Genomic DNA, 23,551 nt, shown 5'->3' on the forward strand with positions numbered 1-23,551 from the left:
TTTAACAAACACAAAAAGCATTGTCTGCAGACTAGTCATATTCAGCAAATTAGATTATTGAAAAGGCCAATTTATTTAATTAAATTTTATGAGTGAAAGACAATTACATATGCAGGGACTGATATTTTCAAGCCTTTGTTATAATTTTCAGTTTAGAGACATGTTCAATAGTATATTTAACATCTGCTTAAAGTTTATTTTCAAAAGCCACTTTAATCCAAATTTGTTTGATAAAACATTTTTGAATTTACTCCAGACTTCCAGTCATACTGAACTTACAGTTGAAGGCATTCAATGATTTGACACAAAAAAGCCAAATGAAGCTGCAGCACCCAGAAACTGCTTTCCACTGTAGAGATCAATATGTGAAGACTTGTTATCCAGGTTCCATCATGCATCAATAAGGTTAGACATGTGGCTTTATACTGTAGTGTTATCTGCAAAGTAGGGGTAAAACTGATTGCTTAGTCATTCAAAAGCATTTTGCTGCCATCTATTGCCTGATGCAGCCGAAACATGTTATTCAAATAACTACTTTGACTATAACCATTTCTTCTTTCCCAATTGTAAATAAATTCAGGCAATGGACTAAAGTCAGCCAAAAATATACAATTGTGACAATCTCAGCTAAGACGTTAAGCCTAGAAGCTTTAGCTCAACAAAAAGCATGTAAAAAAAAAAAAACTAAAAAACTAAATGCATCTATGCAGTCCACCTGAAAAGGTTTCTTTCAGTAATAAACGCACTTTTACTCATGTTTGTAATTCCCCTTCATGATGAACAATAAGCCTCAATCCACATTCTAGTAAGGATAATACATTTAACTGGTTTAATGGGAATATGCTGTAATTCAAGCCTACTGTAGATGCCTTATTGTACTCCATTGTGTTTAGTCAAAAGGACTAAACACAAGGCGCAATATGTACTTTAGCCAAGAGGACACAGGCTTCTGGTCAATAATTAAAAGACTCAGCTGTGTGTTGGTTCTGTGAAATGGGAGGGGGGGGGGGGGGTAAAAAAAAAACAAACAAAAAAAAAAAAGACATCAGGTTCCGTTTCATTGAATCATTTATTCTTTCCCATTTTAAGAACAATATGAAGTCCACCTAGCATTCAAGAATACCACAGAGTCCAAAAAGAGTCCTTCAGCCAGCTTGATTTCCCTTTGAACACTTAACATCTGCAAATGAAGGGATAACTATACAAGACAGAAGGGAAAAATAGATTCTTTTAATGTAAAAAGAACAGATAGTTTAATATAAATACAGGCTGTGAAGGAGCAGAATGACACTGTGCTGTTCCTTTAACATTCAGGATAAAAACATTGTAAACAATAAACCTGGCTCAATTGTATTGTGCATCACCAACAACTGATTTAAAAAAAAAAAAAAAAAAAAAAAAAAAGCAGAAAATAAATCTAAATTATACACAGTGATATGAGCATTGAAATATAAATTAAATGTATACAGTAAACCAAACACCTGAGCCAAACCTTTAATTTACATAAATTGTGTTTACTAAAATTAAAATAAAACCTTCAAGTTTGGGTCACAGTTTTGAGTAAAAGATTCTGAGATATTCACAAGACTTGTGCAAAAATTAAAATTCTTAAATAATGCACATACCAACACTAAAAACAAAAGTAAAATAAATATTTACACTAGTGGTACATCTCTGGGTAAAATGGAGGAATAATATGCCACTTTTTAAAAAAAAAAAAAAAAAAAAAAACAGAGAACCCTGAAGAAGTTTGCACCTGCTGCACAATCTTTCCCTCAATAGCAGCTCAGTTAAAAAAAATAATAAAAAAATTGTAAAAAAAATCATCCTGGGTGCTGGCTTGCAAACTCTGGCAATGCATGGCATTTCTGGAGTCAGGGGACGCCAGTGGAGCAACAAAGCTGTGGATACCAGGCCTCCTCTGAGGGAGTCTGTTGCCCTTTTACCACGGATGTGAACGCAGCTTCTTTCAGTGCAGTTGGGACGAGGATGAGGTCACTGCTGAGTTGCCGTTTGATTGGCCATAGCAAAATTCTGCTGGAGCACAACTAGAGAGGTACGGAGCTGTGGAGGAAAACATACAACCATGTTTGTGAAGAAGTTGTTTCTTGTTTTTATGTCAATGTAGAGACAAGTAGATATACATAGAGACAGGAAAGCCAGTCAATTGAGATGGGAAGATGGACCCAAGTACACAGTGACTCTAAAAACGATTGCAAAAAGACTTGAGACTGACCCTCCAGCAGAACAACACTAAACATATGGCCATTGAGAGCCAGGGAAGTTGATCTAAAAATTATTTTTAGATTTTATAACGATGAATCTGCCTACTTTTACAATGGGAAAATACATTTTGAAATATAAAAGCACTAAATTCTTCGAAGCTATGACTCATTTAAATTACTTTTAAAAAACCCTTGTACCATTGGTTTCCTTCTGTTGATATTCTATGCTGATGTTGCAAAACTGCTAAAACCATAACGTCGAATTCCCTTTAAAGATTAAAAACCATTTCTTACTTGGTTTTGTAAGTCACAATGGAGGGGCCAGAAAGGCTCTGGAGCATATTTATCTAGCAGAATGGCCTAGTCCAACTCCAGATCTAAATATAATTCAGAATCTGTTGCAAGATTTGAAAATGGAGGTTTACAGAGATTCACAATTAAATCTGACTGACCTTAAAGTAAAAAAAAAAAAATGCAGGAAAAGAAATGCCTTGGCTACTTTAGATTTGTTACCAACTACTGTGATTTCTGCACATGTTCCATTTAAAAACAAACCTTTACATTATTTCACTTTCAATTATAGTAAACACTTCTGTGTCAGTCTACCATCTAACATCTCAATGCAATTTGTGATTAGTTTATGTTACATTAGCAGTTAATTTCTTACTTGTTCTAGGAGAAGAATGGAGTCCTGCAGGACAGTTTTTAGCAGCTGCATGTCCTCATTGGTCCTGAACCCTGGCAATGGCTTGGGACCATGCTGTGATCCAAAGCTGCCAGAAAGAGACCATTATTTTCCTGCATGCAATAATGAGGTGCACTTACTGAATGCAAACTCGACAGCATGTAACTTTAGACGAGAGCTGATGCAACACCTGTTCAACCATATTCACTGAGACAGCATCTACATAGACTTATTAGTGCAGGGAACTGAGGTGAGCTGCTTATGCAGAAAAATAACGCTGATGTTTTCCTGCATAAGCATCACCTTCACAAGCAACACTTCTCAGTTTTAGTCAACTATTGATTGTCCAAATATCCACAGAAAAATGTCGATTGAAAGGCCGGCTATCCAACCTGGTTTCCATCCGCTGCCTGAGCCGATGCTTTGTCGTGAGGTACATGCGGTGAGCCGTGTCCTCCATGGCCCACAGCTTGAAAAACAAGCCCAGATTGAGCACCATCAGGATCAGCAGACTGAAACCAGGAAAAAACTGTTTATGTCACAAGAACAAAAGACTGTGGTATCAGATGATCGACGCAGACACAAAAGGTTGCAACATTCGCAGGTTTGACAAGAAGTGACTTTGCATGCTCGAGCTGGAAAGACACATATCCTCTCAAACAAAATAGAAAAATCACAATATTCAGCTGCCTTTTTGGCTTATCAACTTACATTACACTCATGCAAACAACTATCGCAGTAGTGCTCCATCTCTGCGGGCCTGTGGTATCCATGGGGCCTGCAAGAGAACAAGATTTAAATAGGCTTATTTTATTTTTTTAGCATACAGACATAAGCAGAATTTTGAATGAAGAAAACTTTGCACTGGTTTAATGCAACAGGATATGCTCTGCTAGGGACAGGAAACGTTTTGCAACAGAACCGTGACATAAATGTTGCCCCATTCTTCAGCTACAATGATTTTACATTTTTTTTCAAATTGGCTTCGCTCTTCAGAAACTGTATGCAAATGGCATCAGTTTGCCACCAACTTTGTCATGCAAAACACTACATGGTTATACCAACCTATATGGTAAAGAAAGTACAGTTGGGCAACTTTATTTTACGTCTTCAAGAAATATTTCAGTACCCATGTTTCCATCTCTGTGCTCAGGATCCTGTCCTGACTGCTTGCCGGGCTTCCCATGATCCAGTAGGGTCCGGCTGAACGTTCGCCTCCTCCTGCGGAGCCCAGCTTTTCCAGACTCTCCAACTGCTTGGTTTATCTCTGCCTCCTCTTCCAGCAGTTCAGCTTCTGTATCACCACGAAAAACATATAGAAAAGGAAAGTTGGCCTAAGAAGTTATTTAAAAAGAAGAACCACCTTGCTACCCACTGTATTGTGAGCTAGTTTCTTGTTCAAGTTTTTTTGCAGACTGTAGGCAAAATTCCCGTTAAACTACTTTGAATAACTATCCACAGATTCAAGAAGTTTTATCTGCAACTGTTAGGTTTTTTTATGTTCATAATCATTAGCTTCAGCCATCTTTTGCATGGATTCATAACATCAAACATACACTTGTTCACATTACAACCACAAACTTCATATAAGAATTCTATGACAAAGAGCAACACAAAGAGACTCATAACTGAAATGTAATAAAAATTGTGTCATGCATTAGTCATCCACATCAACTCGGATATGGATGGGGGGGGGGGGAAAGCAGAGCAACAAACTGCCTAGAAGTTAATCAATAAGTAAACAGCTGTAAATTACATGGGACACAGCAAACATGTACAAGAACGAATGAAAGGAATAAAACCTAATACAGGCAGCAACCGGCTTCAGATTGAGGCAGGACATCAGCAGTAAATATAGAGCAAGGGTTGCAAATCAAAAAGTTTAGATCAAATTGTATTAATGTGTTAAAATGGTTAAATCAAAGTCCAGACCCAAATCTAAATGAAAATAAAAAAATTAATGAAGACCGTAAGTGAACATGAATTTTCAATCTGAATCAGCTTGTGCAACTGAACACAAGAATTTTCAAAATAAAAAAATAAAAAACATCTTCCATCGACTATTAAGTACAGCTTTGTGTTGTTTTAGGCCGTTTTGCAACAAAATTACCAAAAAAAATGTCTGCATGTGAAAACCATGCCTCTCCCCTGCACCCCCATTCAGAGTGACACCATTTTGTGTTTATCTATTGCACAAAAACAAAGCCGAGATTGCACAGAACACTGTGTTGTTCCTATTGCCAGATCGTTTTTAATTCTCCATAGCGATATGACTAATTCACACACAATAAATGATAATGAAGGTTTGCCGCTCCAGCTTTGTGTGACGTGCATTCAGAGCAGCTGATAAGAGTGACTGCAATATCGGCCCTGATATTCTTTGCCCTTCCTGCAGACACAGCAGTAATATGATTCAGCAGTGCAGTGCTCTATGTGTGCTGGAAGAAACTGTTCTTATCAGATAAAACATAAAATAAATCAAAAAAAAAAGGACAAGCCCTTTTCTGCCTGTGGATCGTCCCAAAAAAACTCACCCAGTTGTCTAAAATAATCTTCAATGCCACTCCAGGAGTTTTTTGTAATGAAGGTTTTGATTAGACCAAATGTTGGTTTGCTGTACTTCACATCAGAGTACACCCTAACAAAACAAAACAAAAAGACTTTTAGTTCAAATCCACCAACATTTAAATAAATAGTCTGCACATTAATTAATTAATTCATCACCTTAGTCGACATTTCCGTTTGGAGACTCGTATGATATAGTAGCGGTTCTGTGTGTAGAAGTGATCATGGTAGGGGACGTCATGAGTGTGCACCACGGCATCCACCTGGTAATACTGACCCTCCCTGGATTCTTTGGACAGAGTCTGGCGAGGTAAATGAAGCTCAAATAAGTCAAACAAAAAACATGTTTACATGTCTAGTCAACTATTCACACGGACAGAACCACACCTGGTTCTCTGTGGCGGTGGAGAACTTCCCAATCAGGGGGTTATTGATGGTTATAGTGTAGCTCAAAGTCCGCTTGTTATTTCCTGAGTCGTCCTTCTGCCAAGCAGTGGAGCTCGGATCTGAAGACACAAAATGGGAAAATTTTATTAAAAAGCTTCCATGAGCACGTTTTAATACGGGAGAAATCGATGTAAGGTCCTACTCGTTATCCTGCGGATTTTCATAAACCTTTGAGTGAAGCTGGAGTCTGTGAAGAGCAGCTCAAACATTTTGCTTGCGCTCATGTGGAAAACCTTGTTGAGGTACAGTCGCCCCGGTTCCTCAGACTTGTCAATTCGATCCTCCACTGGTGGAGGCAAACACAAGAGCAACATAATGAACCGAAAAAAAACAAAAAAAAAAAAAAGAAAAGAAACAATCCAAATCCCCTTACCTTCTTCATTGGTGTCTGAGCCGCTTTGCTCCAACAAGTTCTCGTTGGCGTTGAGGTCGAGGGACTGAGTCGAACGCTTGGAGAGCCTTTCTGTGAGGTGTCGCTCCAATGGAAGAGTCGGACTTCGGTGTAGGGACGGGGAGTTACGAGACTCATCCTGCAGGAAATGAATAGCATTCTAAGAAGATCGTATGAGCAAAGACATTTTTGAGTAATGTAGGAAAAGAAGATGATACCGTGTTGGTTGTCCTTGGTGAGCTCATGGGTGAAGGCATCTCCTCTGGTTGAGGTGTGGAGCTCTGCAACGGAGCATGCTCCACCACTGGGAGACGGAGGCTGTTGGGCCGCTCCGGTCTCCCGAGACCTTCATCAGCGACACTGATTAACTTCTGCTGCAGGCTAAAAAAAAAAAAGATTAAAGTTGGCACCAAACCTTTCTGAAGAATCAACCTTCCTTTTTAGAACATACAGCCATGGTTATGTTTTCCATTTTATTTATTTAGCCATTCCCTTGTAAATTGTCAATAAAGATAAAAGCTATGCCTTCCCCAAAGAAAGTTCATGCTCATATTTGCCTCTTGTGGCATCTTATGTCACAGGGACATTATAAGATGAAGACTTGAATCAGAGACATAGGTCTTCTTTTCCCTCTTTGCAATCAAATGGTTGCTGGTTATTTTGCTCATTCGCCCTTTACGGGTTAAATTCAGAGTAACATACAGAATCGTACAAGTTAAATTTTTGAAGGCAATCGCCGCCATCTTCACTGTTTTTCTTCAGCTTTGCCATGACGAGTCAAACTGCCTTAAACATACGGTGCTAAACCGTGAACTACTGAGATGAAACTCGAATGCTTCAGAGTCCTGAAATCAGTGAAAGGTCACTGTAATATTAATATCAGTTGTGATGTCATCACACAGACACGCACAATGCAGGTTTATATATTTTGTGCTTTATGCATTTCTAATTTTTATCATTTTTTTAAATCTATAGCCCAAACTGTGTTTTAAAGGTCATCATTTGTTGGCCAGCCAAAGAAAGAATGAACCCCTGTGGTATCTTTAAAGTCAGGGGGGAAAAAGAAACACAAAACTTTCAAGGTCCCTAGGGCTGAGGCCAAGTTACCTGGTCTGCACCGTTGATTCTGTTAACACCTGTAAACTCTCCATCTCCTCATTGTTCAGGCCCAGATCATAGCCATAGTGCTGTTTGATCATCTGCCACAGCTCGGGGCACGTCAAAGTCTAAAATAAAGAAATAAACATCAATTAGAAGCATGCAGAGGTCTCCTCCTCCTGCATTCTCCTGGTACCAGAAGGCGAACACAAAAACAAGCAATTATGCAGCGGGTGTATAGCCTGGAGAACTCCATAAGGAATCATTTGCAGTCTTATCTCCATGGGTGACAACCTACAAACACAATCATCCGTCAACTAGGTCAGTCAGGTTGCATTACCGTGTTCTCACTGCAAAAGAAGCTCGAATTACCCAATATCTTTTTGGGAAAAAAAACAAAAACAAACTTCAAACGTGAGGAGCTAGAAATAGACAGATCTGCTCATTCAGCCCAATAAAGGAAAAAACAATTCCTTTATTTTAGCGTAGGCATTGAAAACAAGCACAAAGTTCCAGTAAACCGGTTCGTCAGGGTTCTCCTACCTGTCAGAGGACATATCCCCCTGCCGCTGTGCGCTCCGACGGGGTTCTGAAAGGCGTGTGACCTGAACGCACCAGCGCACATTCAGGAAGTCCGTAAAGACGCGCCGCCCAAACACCAGTTAGACATTTAATAGAAACCCTCCTCTTCTGCGCAGAGAGAGAAACCGAGATCCGAGCAGTAAGGCTTTGCCGTCGAGCTGCGACGAAGTCCGTTTAGTTGTCGATACAAATCTCGTGGCCACACCCAGATGGGGTCAATGAACTCGGGTTGTTACACAGGTGTTTACCTGATTGCAGTCCCCACACTGCGAGGGGGGGGACCGTTCAGGAAGAAAAAAAAAAGGGCTGCAGCAGCAGAGATCAAATTAAAGGGCTGAAGTTCACTGTGAAAGCTGATCATAATATACCAAAGGAGGTCACGTGCAAAATGCCTTCTCTGTGCCGTTTATTCACAGCCGTGATACGCCTAATAAAATTAGGCACACTTATCAGTTACTTCCGTCATATTTTATTAATTATTTTTAGATCCCAACATTTTGTTCTGACAGCTTAGTTTTGATTCTGACCGACTTTCATGGAGCCGTATTGCATTTTACAGTGCCTTGAGAAGAGAAAAAAAAAAAACTTCACCGTGCATATTGGGCTGTCAAAAGTAGATTGAAGCTTGTGATAAAAAAAAAAAAAAAAGACGTTGGGTTTCTTAAAAAAAAAAAGTTTGGTTTTTCAATGCATTTTTTTTATAAAAAATATAAAATAAAATCCGTCTTATTTACTGTAATACATACAGTAAATATTTATTACAGTAATAAATATTACAGTAATAAATACAGTATTACTGTATTTGTTTTCAGAAAACAGATTTTTTTTTCTGAAAACATCCGTTTTCTGAATCAGATCTGAGTCTAGGGCTCAGAGTTCCACATGTTTCCATTCACCCCCATCTATCACACCAAGTTTCTACCCGAGACCACCTCTTAAAAGTACTTTAGCTAATATGCAGTTGCAGTTTTTGTACAAATTGTGGTTTTTAAGTGCAGAAGTAAACATGTCTATTTTGGGGGAACGAGATAGACCTGCTTTCCCATGTTACTTTAATCAATAACCCAGCCAAAGGTGAAAGCCTATGATCCTGTGGGTTCATTTTGAACTACATCCATGACTTCCATGAGTAAACTTCAAACCTTACCTCAACATGTAGGACAGTAAACAAAAACTCAGTTTTGTTGAACTAGTGCGAAAACCTTCCAGTTTGTCACAGATAACAGATTTCTGTATCTGCGTACCGATATTTGCCTTCTAACTGGACATACTGGTCCTCAGGAAGGAGATTGGACGGTAGAAAATTGACTGCAAATGAGTAGCAGTCATTCCTCCTATTGGAGCCCGACTGTCCTCTGAAGAGTCTTACCTTGTCCATCAGACTGTTCTGCCATATGCGGAAAACACTCTGATAGCTTTTCTCTCTTGCCGAGAAGGAAGCGAAGAAATACTGTGGATGAATGATGAACAACATTTACAATATATTTAAAATTATGTTCTGTTTTATATAAAGAAGGTCTAAATCAGGTCTTTTTTTTTTTTGCTCAAATACCTTCTCGGTACATGTGCAGATCTGGATGGCATTGGGGATCAGTCGAGCCGTTTTCTCTCTGGACATTGTGGTTATATCTTTGAGAGACAGTATAATCTGTAAATGCATATTAAATAAAGAAATGTTATGAAAACCTGCGAGTGCTTTGATAAGTGAAGAGTAACTTGACCCATTTTAGAATCATGACGTTTCCTGCAAGTGTAACTAATGCATACCATCATTTCTTGCTGGAATGGTCAGACTCTCTCAGTCTGACCAAAAACCAATTTTATTTACCAAGAGGAAACATTGGCTTTGTATAAACATATCTTAAAATATGTAAACCAAAAACAATATTCCTCATTTTCAAGGTGTTTTATAAAACCAGAATGTTCTAGAACAACAAAAAAACATTTTCTTTGCCTTATTCTGCTTTTATTTGCTACGTATTCTCCCCAAAATCAAGTTATTCTATAACCATTTCCTCATATTAGGGTAATGTGGATTGTAACAAACAGCTGATCAGATTAACACAAGCAAATATAGATAACGGTGACCTTTGACCCAAATGAGATGGTACCTCAGACAGAGGGAATTTTAAAAAAGCCTACATGACACAATAATACCCATTTTGTTATTTCAATGGAACTGAAACAGAGACATGCCCCAATACGAGTTACTGTAAGCGCTTTATATTTTGAAGATCAAAGCAGATTTACATTGCGACCAACTCAACCACAGCACCTTTGATTCAGATTCAGAAAGCATGCAGCAAGCAACAGGCCCCGTCAAAATTTCTTCTGTATTTTCCTATATTTTAAGACTTTTACCATCTCCGATTTGACCCTACAAGTCAAATTAAACAACTACAATTCCACAACTTCCTCATCACTGAGCAATCCCATGATTTGTCCACAACAGTAACCCTCAACATGGATCGACTCCAACTTTCCCTTATAAGCACAGGACCCATGTAAATTCAACATTTATTTATTCCTCCCCATTTGTCAGTATATAGATGTGCCATTTATTAAAATATTGGCTTTCCCCCTCCCCCAGACATGATACTAAAGATCAGAATATTTGGTTGTTAAATAACTCAGTTTTCTCATTTGCGAGTTAGTGTTGATTTGCTACAAATTCAAACAATTGGTTAAATAACATCCACAAGTCACGAATCCACATTTTTAAAGAGCTGATGTCCAGATATTAAGAAAGCAAGTCAGGCTTGGAGACCAGATGTATTCAGTCTTCTGAAACCATTGCTCTAATAAACTATGTTGATTAGCAAATGTGACCCTATGAATCTGTACAGATGATCTGTGGGGCAGGTATTCTCTGCTTTGGTTCAACTTTATCAGATAAAGTCTAATAAATAAACTAAAATAGAACTCTTTGTCTGTACTTTCTGTTATTACATTTATCATAATTTAATTATCAAATCATTTTTAAAGAAACTAACCTGCTCTTTTTAATTAATTATGTTAGAACGCAAGATGTTTTCCATTGTACCAGCTGTTTTTCACATGTTCAAAAAAAAAAGAAAAAAAAAAGAATGCATTTGTAAATTTCTTTTTATGGATAAGAACAACAACATTGGCGATCATTATTGAGAGTCAAGACTCATTTCCGGTTCCTCGTCCTATCCCCCCTCGGTCTTATTACCTTTGTTCCACGAAACACATAACTGTAGAAACAGATCCAGTTCTCTGAGAGGTAGAGGCGTCCCTGAAGGAGGATGTCCCGGTGGAGGGCACAGGGATAGTCTGAAAAGAAAACATACAGCAGAGACCCAGTACGGACAAATAAGAACACCTGAAGTTTTATTTTAAAACTTTCAGCTTTATCTCAGGAACTTATTTTAAGACGTTGTGGAATTAGCAGCTCAAATATTTGCAAATCTATCCAAAACTTGAGAATTAAAGTTTTTTCCCCCCCACCAAAATTAGCCCCTAAATATGATTTTTTTTTTTAAAATAATACCCCCCACCCCATCCTGAACTTACCTAAAATGAGTATTTCCGAGTCAGGCAGCTCCTTGAACAGCCTCTTAAACTCCTCCACCCTCTGTTTGTAGCTTGGCAGAGGAGACTGAGGCACAGCGAGACATGGGCCCAGAGCATCGGAGCTCTGTTGTGGGAAATGGGAAGATTACAGGTTCAAATAAATTTAAAACTCAAAGTTTCAGAACATTTCTTCTGCGTCTGTGTATGAAATGGATGATGCAGTTGAAAATAGTGCAATACTGCATCCGAACCACTAGATGGCAGTGAAAGATCTTCTTTGCATGTATAATATTGTTAGTTTATTATTCTAAGCAACCTTTGTCCTCATGATTAAAGTCAATCTGAGGAGGAGTCATGTGTAACGATTTTGAAGATTTTCAGGTCCATGCTTCAGGTTCTTGTTTGTTTGAAATTTTCCTTACATCTTCATCCGAGCTCAACTGGACGTCCAGCAGGGATCCCGTTTCATCCGTGATATCGTCACTGCCCACTCCTGACCGGTTGGAAAGCTGGTCCATCAGCTCTGCTGGGCTGCTTAGAACAGAAATATCCAGGTTTACACTTAAAGACAATACAGTAACAGAATGGAAAGCTATAAAAATAGTCAAGAATAGACCATTCAAATCCCCAAGACATGTCAATGTTTCACATAAAACTGGTGTACAAGATTTTTACTCTGAATGGTTCCTCTATACAACATTACAATACGTATGAAACAAGTTTCCCCCTTTACTGTGGATGTTTCACCACTCGGTTGCCTTTATAAACAAAAACAAGACCAAAATAATTTGGCTTTTTAGACAAGAATTTAAAATAATTATAATATTGAACTGACAAACTTTTTAGATGGTGAAGGCACCCTTGGTTTCAACTGGAGAACTGATTAAATCGGTGGCACAAATGAACATTTCTGTGAGCAGCTCTTTTCAGCCACAAATTGAGATCCGGCCTAAGTCATGATTCTCCAGCAAACTATATCAAAATATTGTCCATTATTGGGTGATTTTTACTCATCCATTTTATTTAGCATAAATGCACGTTTCCTTCTACTTATACACCTATTCAACATAAAGGGATCCTAACGCTCCGTTAACTGCATGTGCATTAAACCAATATAAACCTTGATAGGGTGCAAATAAATATATACTTTACGCGATTCTTCCGTTCCCCCCCTCCCCACACCTTCTAATGACACCCTGAGCAACTGCCCAACAAAACCTCCCTGGGTTAAGGCCTTTGTATTAATTTTATGCAAGTAGTTGACAACTAATGAAAACCCAAAATTCAGTTTGAGAAAATTCTAATACAAAATAATCCACTCAACTCTGTAATCTGAAGCGCCTGATCTTACGTTTCAATGAGAAACATTAAAGTTCGACTGATCAAAATAAGTTTGTCTTCAAAAGTGCCAAAGCGGTCAGGAAATCTAAATTTTAAAGGTCAAGAGGAAAAATCGTAATGCGCCAGAGCTATTCAAAGAAGCTACAGAAGTCAGTATCATTCAAACAAAAACTGGTTTGTCTGGAGATCTATACATAGGACGGGTTTAATTCCGCTTCTGAATAAACAACTTCATCACCTTTCCACACCACAGCAAAGTTAAACCCAACAAATCAGAGTCAAAATACAAAGCAGCCGTTTTCTCCGATAACAGCCATCATCAGCTGATCTGTAGGCATGTCAATCAAGATAAAAGTCGCCCGCCGTTCCCCTTCACCTCTAAGTGCCTACTTGTGGGTTATTCACGCCAGACCTGCATCCATCGGTCACTTACCTAACACGGAGAGGACCCAGGGTTCCGGTTCTGTCTGGCCGAGGTTTCAAAAGTAGATTTGTTTGGTTCTGAAACCTCTGAGGTTGAGTCAAATGTGCTCCTCCTTCTGCTTGCCGCTTCAGCAGGTGCGTCTCATCCAGCCGGGAGAGGAAGAAACGCCTTGTGGGAGTTGACGTCTCGCTGATGACGCTTTAAATCAGCTAGTTGGGATCCAAACCTTTTATTAACTAGTCCTCTAGGAAAGCAGGGTGATTGCTATATAACCAGGTGTTTGTGGTTTCGGAAATTATGCCCAATTTTAAGAGCAAGTCAGAGTTGATTTAAGTGATTTCTTAAAAAATAATTTGGAAATTACAGACATCCGTGTTTGTATTTAAAAATCTAATTGCAGTACACACCTTAAGTTGATCTGATTTAATTATGAATAGAATCAGCTCTATGTTTAAAAAAAAAAAGTCTTTGCTTTGCTGCTGCCATAGAGTTGACGTTCCAGTCATGCAGAAATACCAGTTTAACTGCATAGATACACACAATGAGGTTGAACAAAACACTCAACACCTTTTTTTTTTCCCCACAATGATTTAATTCTTTGAGAGTATTATGATGAAACAGTTGGACTTTCACGCAGCAAAGTACACAGCACTACACAGCCTGAAATACAACCATAAAAACGTCAACAAAATTAAAAAAAAAAAATAATACAGCAGCAAAAACAACAGAAGAAATGCTGGCAATAAATAGACTGATCTTCTTAAATTTATATTCAATACTCTTCTGTACAGATGGTCTGAATTACAACACATTAACTGAAAATATCTTCAGGAAAAGCAACACAGCTACACAGAAATCATGTAAACAAAACAAAAAAAAGGAACGCACACATATTTAACACATTCACATACGCGCGCACACACACACACATAGTCGGTGACCATGCAGAGGATCCAGAGTACGCCTGTATGAGGCGACAAATAATGAATACAGTACATCTTTCTCTTTTTTCCCCCTCCACAATAAGTCTCACACACGCGCACACACACACACACTCGCACGTTCACCCACAGAGGATCACAGGGGAAGCACACGATGTCTGGGAATACACGGAGGTGGAATGTGCTCAGCGGTGGAGGAGTAGAGATGGAAAGACTGGAAGGGCAGCGTGAGCCTATTCCTCCAACGTGCGGAAGGCGTTCTGCATGTCCTCCAAAAGCTGCGCGTACTCAGCCTTAATCTTGGTCTCGCCGTCCTTAACCGGGTCCTGCAAACACACGCACACACACACACACAGAAATCCAATCAAACAGTGAGAATTAGGGCTCAAATAAATTTCAATCTAGTAGCTACAATCTCTCTGTTTTACATTCACTTTCAAATGAAAACCCTCGAATTGATTTAATCGAATTTTTGGTTTTTGATTATTTAATTTTTGGGAAATCTGGAATTTTTTATTTTTTTTTTCCCACCAATGCTGTCCTTGGGTTTCCATAGTTCAGAGTGATGTCACCACACTCAATGCCAACCATCTTGTTTGACAAACATGTTTTACAGCTTGTATTTATCTGGACTTTGAATTCAGGCCAACTCTTTGATGCAGAATTAGACCGAAATTAGATTTTTTTTCTAATTACAAAAATAAAGTCAAAATATTAAAATATTACAAGAATACAGTTGTGATATTAGGAGAAAGAAGCAGTAATTTTACGAGACACCAATAACGAAAAATAAACTGAGGAATGTTGAGAATCTACATTAGTTATTCTTTGGTATAAGTCTTATAGATAATGCTTAATCTTTCACACATGACCATCAAATTATTATCAGTAGGAGGAGGACTTTTAAATGAACACGCAAAAAAACTGTGTCTATTTCAAAGAAAGAGCAACATGAACTGACGTGGTCATGTCAAATCCGGATAAACCATTTTTCTCATTAAAATAAATTCCTTCTGGTAATTTAAAGTGTTTTTTTTTATGGTAAAATTCCATATTTTGCTAATACTATGACCATATTCTCCTTAAAACAAACATTCTCGTAGCCCAGCCATAATATACTGTAATTCATCTCACAGACCGAATGATTGAAATAAAAGCCATTTAAAAAATATATATTTTATGTCATTTGTAATTTCTTTTTTAGAAAATAAAAAAACAAAAAAAAAACAAAACCAGATCTATTAAATTCAGATATTGTATCCGGTATGAAATAAAAAATAAATAAATAGAAATTTGAGATTTTATGTTTAGTCCTTATTGTCCAGCCCTATTCGAACATTCACTTTAAATATATGCAACACCCATAAACCTTCACAGCGAACCCAAATTCACCTTGAACTTCATGGAGCTAATCTTGTAGAGGATTTCTCCCATGTGCTCCCTGATCATGGCCCAGGTGATCTTGTTGTCGCTCTGGGCTGTGGTCTCCACCGCATGCCGGGCCATGTCATAAAAAGCTATCGTGTTGGACAGAATGCCCACCGTCTTGTAGAAGGGGCAGAACCTGAGGAAGTAAATTATTATTATTATTTATAATGGTTCTTTTACAGTGTGATAAAGGCAGTGCCAAGTAGACAATTCCCCCAGGGTGGTGTTTTACCTGTCATATGGGGTGTAACCGTTCTGCTGAAGGAAGTCATCTTTAAGCAGTTTGGCCACTTCTAGAGTGATTTTATCAGTTTCTGCCAATGAAGCCTATCAAAAGGAAATTCATCTTTAATTCATAGTGAACGGCACATAATTTAGGTGCTTCGACAAGCAAAAGCGGAATATATTTTGTGGACTTACCTTTCCGACAAGCTGCACAATCTCAGCCAGGTCTTCTTCCTCCTGCAGGATCTCCTTTGCTTTGGTACGCAGCGGAACGAACTCTGGGAAGTGCTTGTCGTAATATTCGTCCAGGGCGCGAGTGTATTTACTGTAGCTGATCAGCCAGTTGACGGAGGGGAAGTGCTTCCTCTGAGCCAGCTTCTTATCCAGACCCCAGAACACCTGAGGAGGGGGATGACCCACGTACTCGGTGAAGCATCTACCACTGATAGAGCGGGTGCGTTTGAGAAGATGGACAGAAGGACGAGAGCGTTACTGCTTACCTGCACAATACCAAGCGTGGCTGAAGTAACGGGATCAGAGAAATCGCCACCAGGGGGTGATACACTGAGAACAGAGCAAACGATTTATTAAACTACTATCTTCCACAACAAATAGGGATGATGTCCATACTTTCCCATACTTTCATCTACTTCTCAGAATGCCCAGCATTTTTATGTTAATTTCAAAGTTTAAAAAGAAACCTTCCATGACGAATTTATGGCAGGTATGTAAAAAGCAGAGTTTGAATCTAATATCAGCACAAAATAAAGATGGAGAGACTGAAGACAGATAGAAATAAAGGACGCAGGGAAGAAAGTGAACTAGGACACAATGAAGGAATGATGGAAGTAAGGACAAAACAATGGACAGTAGAAAGGATGCAAGACCCTAGGACAGAAAAAAGGGAGGTAGCCAATATGCAAATTAAGATGTGGGACACAACTAAGGAAGAAAAGAAAAAGAAATAATGACAAGTGTTGAACTATATAAGGAAAGGAAGGACACACGGAAACAAAGGATGCAAGTTATAAGGAAAGTAGAAAGGACACAAGAAAGACAATTAGGCAAAAAGGTAGAAATAGAAATAAGCCATCAGGAAGATGGATGTATATAAGTAAGGAAGACAAGAAGAGTGGTAAAAGAAAGAACACAAGATACAGGGAAAGGAATGAAAGCAAGGGCATGAGAGTGTGAAGACTGACAGAACAAAAAACAAAGAAAAAAAGGCCATGAATAAGGCAGAGTAGATTAGAACAGAATAGAGTATTGGATGGGGAATAATGTGTGGAAATACAAATATAAATTTTGCATTTACATCCATAGACCTGAAAAATACTTTCATTTCAATTCCATGCTCTTGCAGATTGTATAGGAAACTTTGTCTCCTTCTAGTGACGCAAAGTTGTACTCACGCTCCAACAATACTGACGCTGCCCTCCCTCTCCGGGTTGCCCAGACACTTTACTCTTCCTGCACGCTCGTAGAAGGAGGCGAGTCGGGCGCCCAGGTAGGCCGGATATCCACTGTCTGAGGGTGGAAACAGAGGTTACAGCTGCATGCTGAGAATTGCCCTACTTTTCTTCTATTCAGGTTCAAATACTGAAATGGAACGGTGCAACGCTCCACTCTCTGCTTAATCTAACAAGCTATTCATAAATCAAAAGCAAAAAGCGTGAGGAGTAAACTCCGCAAAGAGACCGAAAGTGCAGCAGCTGCAGCTGATAAATTTACATGGCTGACTCTTTAGGGAAAGATCCACCACATGCTTCGTTTGAGAAGTTAAATATGGGGAAGTGAAAACTAGAATTTCATAATTTCATTGACAGAGGTCTGTTTCACAGTAACAGATTTTTAGCTGGTGGTTCTCATATTAAACACTACAACACATTGTGATAGTGGAAATGTTCCTTCCTTTAACAGACACAAAATGCCAGAATTATGTCTTTTAGCAAAACTAAGCTAGTTATCTGCATAGAAGGTGATTTTTAGTCCACCTTAGTCCAGAACGAACTCTGATGCTTTACATTTGTGTTGCTTTTGAACGTTTGCGTGGATTTTTGTGCCTAACCACATTAAGAGAGCTGGTAAGTCTCCAAACTTACCAGCAGGCATTTCTGCCAAACGTCCAGAAATCTCCCTAAGAGCCTCGGCCCAACGTGAGGTGGAGTCGGCCATCATGCTCACGTTGTATCCCATGTCCCTGAAGTACTCGGACAACGTGATTCCTGCAGAAACAGATTAATTATGTGCTCAAAAGTAACAAAAACAAAACAAAACAAAAAAATAGTCATTGTGCAATTGCTCCCAGCGTTTAGGGTGCCTTGCATAAATATCCAAGCCTGTTGTTGCCATAATGCAGCCACAAACTTTAGTGTGTTTTAATGAAACCAACACAAAATAGTCGGTCTGTGGTTTCCACTTTTAAATTGCTGTCATAATTTTAAAGTGGAACAAAACACTAGTTTTTAAATAGTATTTAAGTTCAGTGTCTGCTGAGTCCCTTGATATTATTACAACCGTTTGTCCATTAATGGTCTCAACAACCTTCTTTTTTGTGTTACTCTCTTCCACATAAAGCAGTAAGACAAGTTCAAAATAGGTACGGATAATCTTGCGGTGCACAGTATGAATTGGTGACGCAGTGTTGTTGTAGGCTTCACCTGTGTAGATGGAGGCCTCTCTGGCAGCTACAGGCATGTTGGAGGTGTTGGCCACCAGCGCCGTTCTCTTCATGATGCTCTCCGTCTTTCCATCCACCTCCATCGTTAGCTGATGATCAGACAATACTGTCAGTTCCATCGAGCATTAAGCTAACTTGCTTTCAAAAAGACATCTTGATAAAACCCCTGGAATCACCTCGGGGAAGTCTCGCAGTACTTCTGACATCTCGTTACCGCGCTCCCCGCAGCCTACGTAGATGATGACGTCGCTGTTGGAATACTTGGACAGAGACTGAGAGATGACGGTTTTTCCACAGCCAAAAGCTCCGGGGATGGCTGTGGTTCCTCCTTGCACGCATCTTCATACAGGAAGAGAAGAGTTGGATTAAGAGAACATCTTCAGAACACCTTCAATCCTTTGAGAGAGGACGCGAAGCTTACGGGAAAAGGGCGTCCAGCACCCTCTGTCCGGTCAGCAGTGGGTGATTGGCAGGTAGCTTCTCTGTGACAGGCCTGACCTGTCTGACAGGCCACACCTGCACCATGGTAAACTTCTCCTTCACACCCTCAAACTCCAGCTCCATCACCACATCCTGATAGAAAAGGGACAGAAAGTTAACCCAAAGCGAGGCCCAACGGATGCGAGGTGAAGAGCTGATTTGCCGAACTTACAGAGATGTCATAGTTTCCAGGTGGAGCCACATAGGTCACAGTGCCTCTGTTCTTGGGAGGAAGCATGATTTTGTGCTTGATAAGAGAGTTCTCATAGACCATGCCGTAGATGTCCCCTCCTGTGATATGACTCCCAACCTGATGTTAAGACAAGGGAAGATCAATACAGAACAGATACCTCATTTAAAGGATCTCAAGACGACAGACATACTCGCAGGCTCTTGCCGGGAGAAAACTCCCACTTCAGGTCTCGGTTGAGGGCGCCGATGTTGACTCCTCTGGGGATGTAGATGCTCTGTGTGAGGTCATTGATGTCCTTTAAGGGTCGCTGAATACCATCAAAGATGGAGCCCATTATACCTGGACCCAACTCGACGGAGAGGGGCTTTCCTGTTCGCAGCACAGGGTCTCCCACCGACACGCCAGCTGAATTTTCACTCAGAAAAACCCACCAGTGGTAAGAATGAACATCTGTGTCCAAAATAAAGTCTTTGACACAATCGTGCAACCTTTAAATATTGCTGCACGATATGGCTTAAAAATAACATCTCTCATTAGTTCATACCAGATCCAATTTTAATCATTTTTTTCTCGCTTTCTTTATATGAACAAAAAAAAAAAAAATCAAAAAGTGTCTTTTATTTCAATAAAAAAGAATTATGTATTAACCTAGCCCTAATTCTCTGTTGTTGAGTTAACAGGAATTCAACGTTCAAATAAATAGAACCTGTAAAACACGCTTGTCAAACAAAATTGCAGCCTTGGGGGTGTTAATATCACTGTGAACAATGGAAATCCACAGAATACATAGGTGACAAACATCCTAGTTTCCCAGGAATGAAATTGTCAAACACCAACAATTTGATTAATCAACATAGGCAAAGAGTAAGGATACACGTCTCCTCGTAGACCTGGATGGTGGCCATGTCTCCCTCCAGCCTGATGATCTCCCCCACCAGCTCACTGTGACCGACACGAACCAGCTCATACATGGCTGCTCCTGCCATGGCCGTGGCCGTCACCACTGAAATGCAATCAAGAGAAAAATATTATCTTTATAACTAAAAGAAATCAGACAAGTGCCTCAACTCTGGAGGAGCAGCGGCGATCAAAAGTTTTACGTAGGGAAATTTGTGTATACAATAACTTTTGGTTTTGCTTTTAGCAAATGTGGAGTGACAGAAAGAAAGTAATAAAAGGTTTGCTCTCTGGAGAACACAAGAGATATTTAAGCTTTTTGGACTGCACTCGATAGAGGCTGCAACTCAAATGTGACTAAATCTTTCTTTATAAATGAATCTGTGTATATGTGAGCCCATGGTGGCCGACCTGGTCCAGAGACGCCATGAACATATCCAAACTGGCTCTCTCGCTCCTCATCCCTGATCTTGGGCAGCTTGGACATGTCCATCTTCACTGGTTAGTATCCCGAGACCTGACCAGAATAGACAACAGGAGAGAAAAAAAACACATAAAAATGAATTACAAATCTATTGATTAAATTCATTCTGCCAAAACAAAAACAGATGCTGACCGTCAGAGAACTACAGTAATAAAATCATCCATCATCTGAGTACAATAACATTCAAAACAGTACATATATTTAAAATAGAGCTATTAAGAGTCTCTTTTCACATTTGTATCATTTCCAAAATTCCATAGACAACATTAATGGTTAAATCCTTTGCTGCACAAACTGTACAGCAAAGCAGCAGCAGCAGCAGCCCAAGCTGTCAGCAGTCGTGACAAAACCCATCCCCCAATGCAGCCGACTCCAGTTACCTTCAGATTTACAACAAACTAATGCATGAATTAGTCCGTCTCAAAGCAAGTAGGCATTACAAGAAAGTGCAATTTTCTGCATCCAATGGCTGATGCTCTCCCTGTGTCCTTTTATGCCCTTCTTACTGATGTACACATCTATCTTCCTGCTTACGCCTGGCTGCTCCAACCATCTGGGCATGAGTAAAGCAGCGCCACCAAAAGGCCAGCGGAAGTACTGCAAGAATCAAACCAAGGGAGACGCTCTGTTTCTCTGATTTCTAGTAGAAATAAACTGCACAACAAAATAAAAACTTACATCCAACGATGCTAATCAGCTAAGTTTTACATTTGGTCTAGCTTAAACTGAAATGGAGCCCATTAACAGAGTCGATCTATGTTGAAAATATTTCTACCAGTATTCCAACAAATACTGTACGAGAGAGCCTCTGCTTAAATAGAAAAACAATGCAAACATACAGTATTAAATCATCTGATTTCTTCATTTATTTTTTCGACTGCATGACTGGTTTAGAGCACAAAAGAAGAGAAAACACAGCAGTTGGATGAGCATATTCAAACAGAAGACTGACAAGGCAGCTGCTTAATGCATTTAGGCATCTTTACGAGCTCAGGTTAAAATGGAGCGTCGGAAAGGGGAAGAAATGAGACTGATAACAGCATGATTATTGGTGCCAGGAGAGCTGGTCCGAGTATTTCAGAGACTGCTTTTCACACTGAACTATCTCTCGGGCATCCACAGAATGGCATGCAAGACAGAGATAAACAAATCAGTTGCATGACGGTTACTTCCAGGAAGATAATGTGCCACATCACAGAGATGATTTATTGGACATGAAAATAATTTAACTGTCTGGTCAGATTTTAATCAAGCAGAGCAACTTTGGGATGTGGTGAAATGGGAGATTTGGATTACTAAATGTGGAGGAATTGTGTGACGTTGCCATGTCAATATGGACCAAAAAGACAAAACATTTTCAGCAGTTCTGAAGGCAAAAAGGGATCAAATATGATACTAGCAAAGAACAGAAAAAAGAAAAAAAACGACCAGTGACTGTATATTTTAGTAAATTTATATTGGTGCATTCAGGAAGACATGATACTCATTCCCGTCAGAGCCCTAAAGACACACTGTACAAATAAAGTATTTCGTTGTAAATGTAGATCTACATTTAAAATAGTATTAAAGTCTCTATTGAAGGACCTTTTGGCCACATTTACATTACGTGGCATATAGCCTTGTCGCAAACCTTGTAATAACCTTTTTATAGTGGCTGTCATTCAACTCACCAGTCTTTACAAATGAATTACAAATTCTGAATTATAAATGCCGATAAAACAACACTAGTCAAACCATTTTCTCATAAACTTTAGACATACGATCTATGAAACAAGACTTCAACCTTCACTTGATCATATGATTCTGGCACATGACTGGCTTCCCACTCTCTTTTAAGGAAGTGGAAAATGAGCATAGTGTCAGACTGGGAAGTACATTTTTTTAGCTGTGGGGAAACTCCTGACAACACTTGATCTACACAAAATGATCATTATCCACAATGAGATGGATAAACAATAATTGTCTGTGACAAGAGGAAAATGTCTCCTGTTGTCCAATTTTGTATTTGGAAAAAGGGGCCCTCTTGTTAAAAAGGCAGAGATAAAGTATAGATCGTATTTTCTGTCTCAAGGCAAGAGACAGGGACAAAATAAGCTCATGTTTGTTACATATATGCGTGATAGTCACGCAGAACATTTTAACATGGTGATGTTACGTGCAAAACCCTGTAAGATAGCTAACTCCGATGATCCATGATTTCATTATATCAAACCAGACTCCTGTGTAAACAGCAGAGATGTTAATGCTTAGAAAAATAGTGTCAATCTGATGCTTTAGATCGAGATCGAGTTTAGATTTGAGCTTTGAATCTGACTACAGGGATGTCGGACAGGTTTCCTCGAAATGACTGTCTATATTTATTTGCACTGCAGGGAGCGGATATAATCCAGTCGTGAAATCAAAAATAAGAATGTCTCTGAAATGAACTTGGTTCGTTACATTAAAACCAACGTTAACTAGAATGTAACTATAATTTAGTATCATATTAAATAATAAGACGCCTCTGTCGGCCTGGTTCAGAAAAAACTGCTACCCCTATCGTTTTGTAGCTACAAAGCTAAGCGGTTTCATTTTAACACCCGAGCACAACAAACCTTATTTGTTACAAATAACAAAACCACTGAAGCCAGTATAAATATATAGATTTTGTTACCGTCTGATCGTGAAGTGGTCGTTAAATGTCTTGACTCGAAGGAAAAAAGCTGGCTACTGTGGTGCGTGACGGCAGGCTGAGGTCAGCTGACTTCATTCACTCGCCTTTTAGTTTTTTTAACTATAAGGCCCTGGTAACTACCGCCATTTTGGATCCACCCCCATGCAAGTGATGGGAATTACGTATCTTTTTTGAGATCCAGGTTATTTGGTTCAACTTACAACCAAGGCCGGATATTTTGGTATCTACGCGCTTTTTCATTCACTAATGCTTTT

General features: G+C 39.2%; 2 protein-coding genes across 5 annotated transcripts; both read right to left on the minus strand.

Annotated features, from left to right (window-relative positions):
* Positions 1-1,050: 1,050 nt before the first annotated feature.
* On the minus strand, positions 1,051-13,494 carry gramd1c (GRAM domain containing 1c). 2 transcript variants are annotated; one of them, XM_008396322.2, is made up of 18 exons: positions 13,305-13,494; positions 11,953-12,061; positions 11,531-11,654; positions 11,190-11,290; positions 9,546-9,641; positions 9,363-9,443; positions 7,421-7,539; positions 6,532-6,694; positions 6,296-6,452; positions 6,065-6,208; positions 5,863-5,981; positions 5,635-5,777; positions 5,445-5,548; positions 4,040-4,204; positions 3,622-3,688; positions 3,303-3,422; positions 2,893-2,998; positions 1,051-2,064 (listed from the first exon to the last, which is right to left on the minus strand). In XM_008396322.2, the coding sequence occupies exons 2-18, from the start codon at positions 12,046-12,048 to the stop codon at positions 1,996-1,998; spliced, it is 1,974 nt and encodes a 657-aa protein (XP_008394544.1). In that variant the 5' UTR covers positions 12,049-12,061; positions 13,305-13,494; the 3' UTR covers positions 1,051-1,995. The 2 variants fall into 2 exon arrangements, with proteins under 2 accessions (XP_008394544.1, XP_008394543.1); XM_008396321.2 differs by having other exon boundaries at positions 11,953-12,064.
* Positions 13,495-13,863: 369 nt separating this feature from the next.
* On the minus strand, positions 13,864-23,383 carry atp6v1ab (ATPase H+ transporting V1 subunit Ab). 3 transcript variants are annotated; one of them, XM_008396319.2, is made up of 15 exons: positions 23,277-23,383; positions 20,551-20,656; positions 20,117-20,245; positions 19,433-19,647; positions 19,222-19,359; positions 18,991-19,142; positions 18,746-18,908; positions 18,550-18,658; positions 17,992-18,114; positions 17,302-17,416; positions 16,390-16,453; positions 16,085-16,288; positions 15,897-15,991; positions 15,629-15,800; positions 13,864-14,562 (listed from the first exon to the last, which is right to left on the minus strand). In XM_008396319.2, exons 2-15 carry the CDS (start codon positions 20,630-20,632, stop codon positions 14,470-14,472), a joined length of 1,854 nt encoding a protein of 617 aa, XP_008394541.1. In that variant the 5' UTR covers positions 20,633-20,656; positions 23,277-23,383; the 3' UTR covers positions 13,864-14,469. The 3 variants fall into 3 exon arrangements, with proteins under 3 accessions (XP_008394541.1, XP_008394542.1, XP_017157502.1); XM_008396320.2 differs by lacking the exon at positions 23,277-23,383 and adding an exon at positions 21,004-21,180 and having other exon boundaries at positions 14,470-14,562; XM_017302013.1 differs by lacking the exon at positions 23,277-23,383 and adding an exon at positions 21,064-21,177 and having other exon boundaries at positions 14,470-14,562.
* Between the last annotated feature and the right edge of the window lie 168 nt (positions 23,384-23,551).

This window comes from Poecilia reticulata, linkage group LG20 (genome assembly GCF_000633615.1).
Source record: "Poecilia reticulata strain Guanapo linkage group LG20, Guppy_female_1.0+MT, whole genome shotgun sequence".
In the NCBI taxonomy this organism is placed as follows: Eukaryota; Metazoa; Chordata; class Actinopteri; order Cyprinodontiformes; family Poeciliidae; genus Poecilia; species Poecilia reticulata.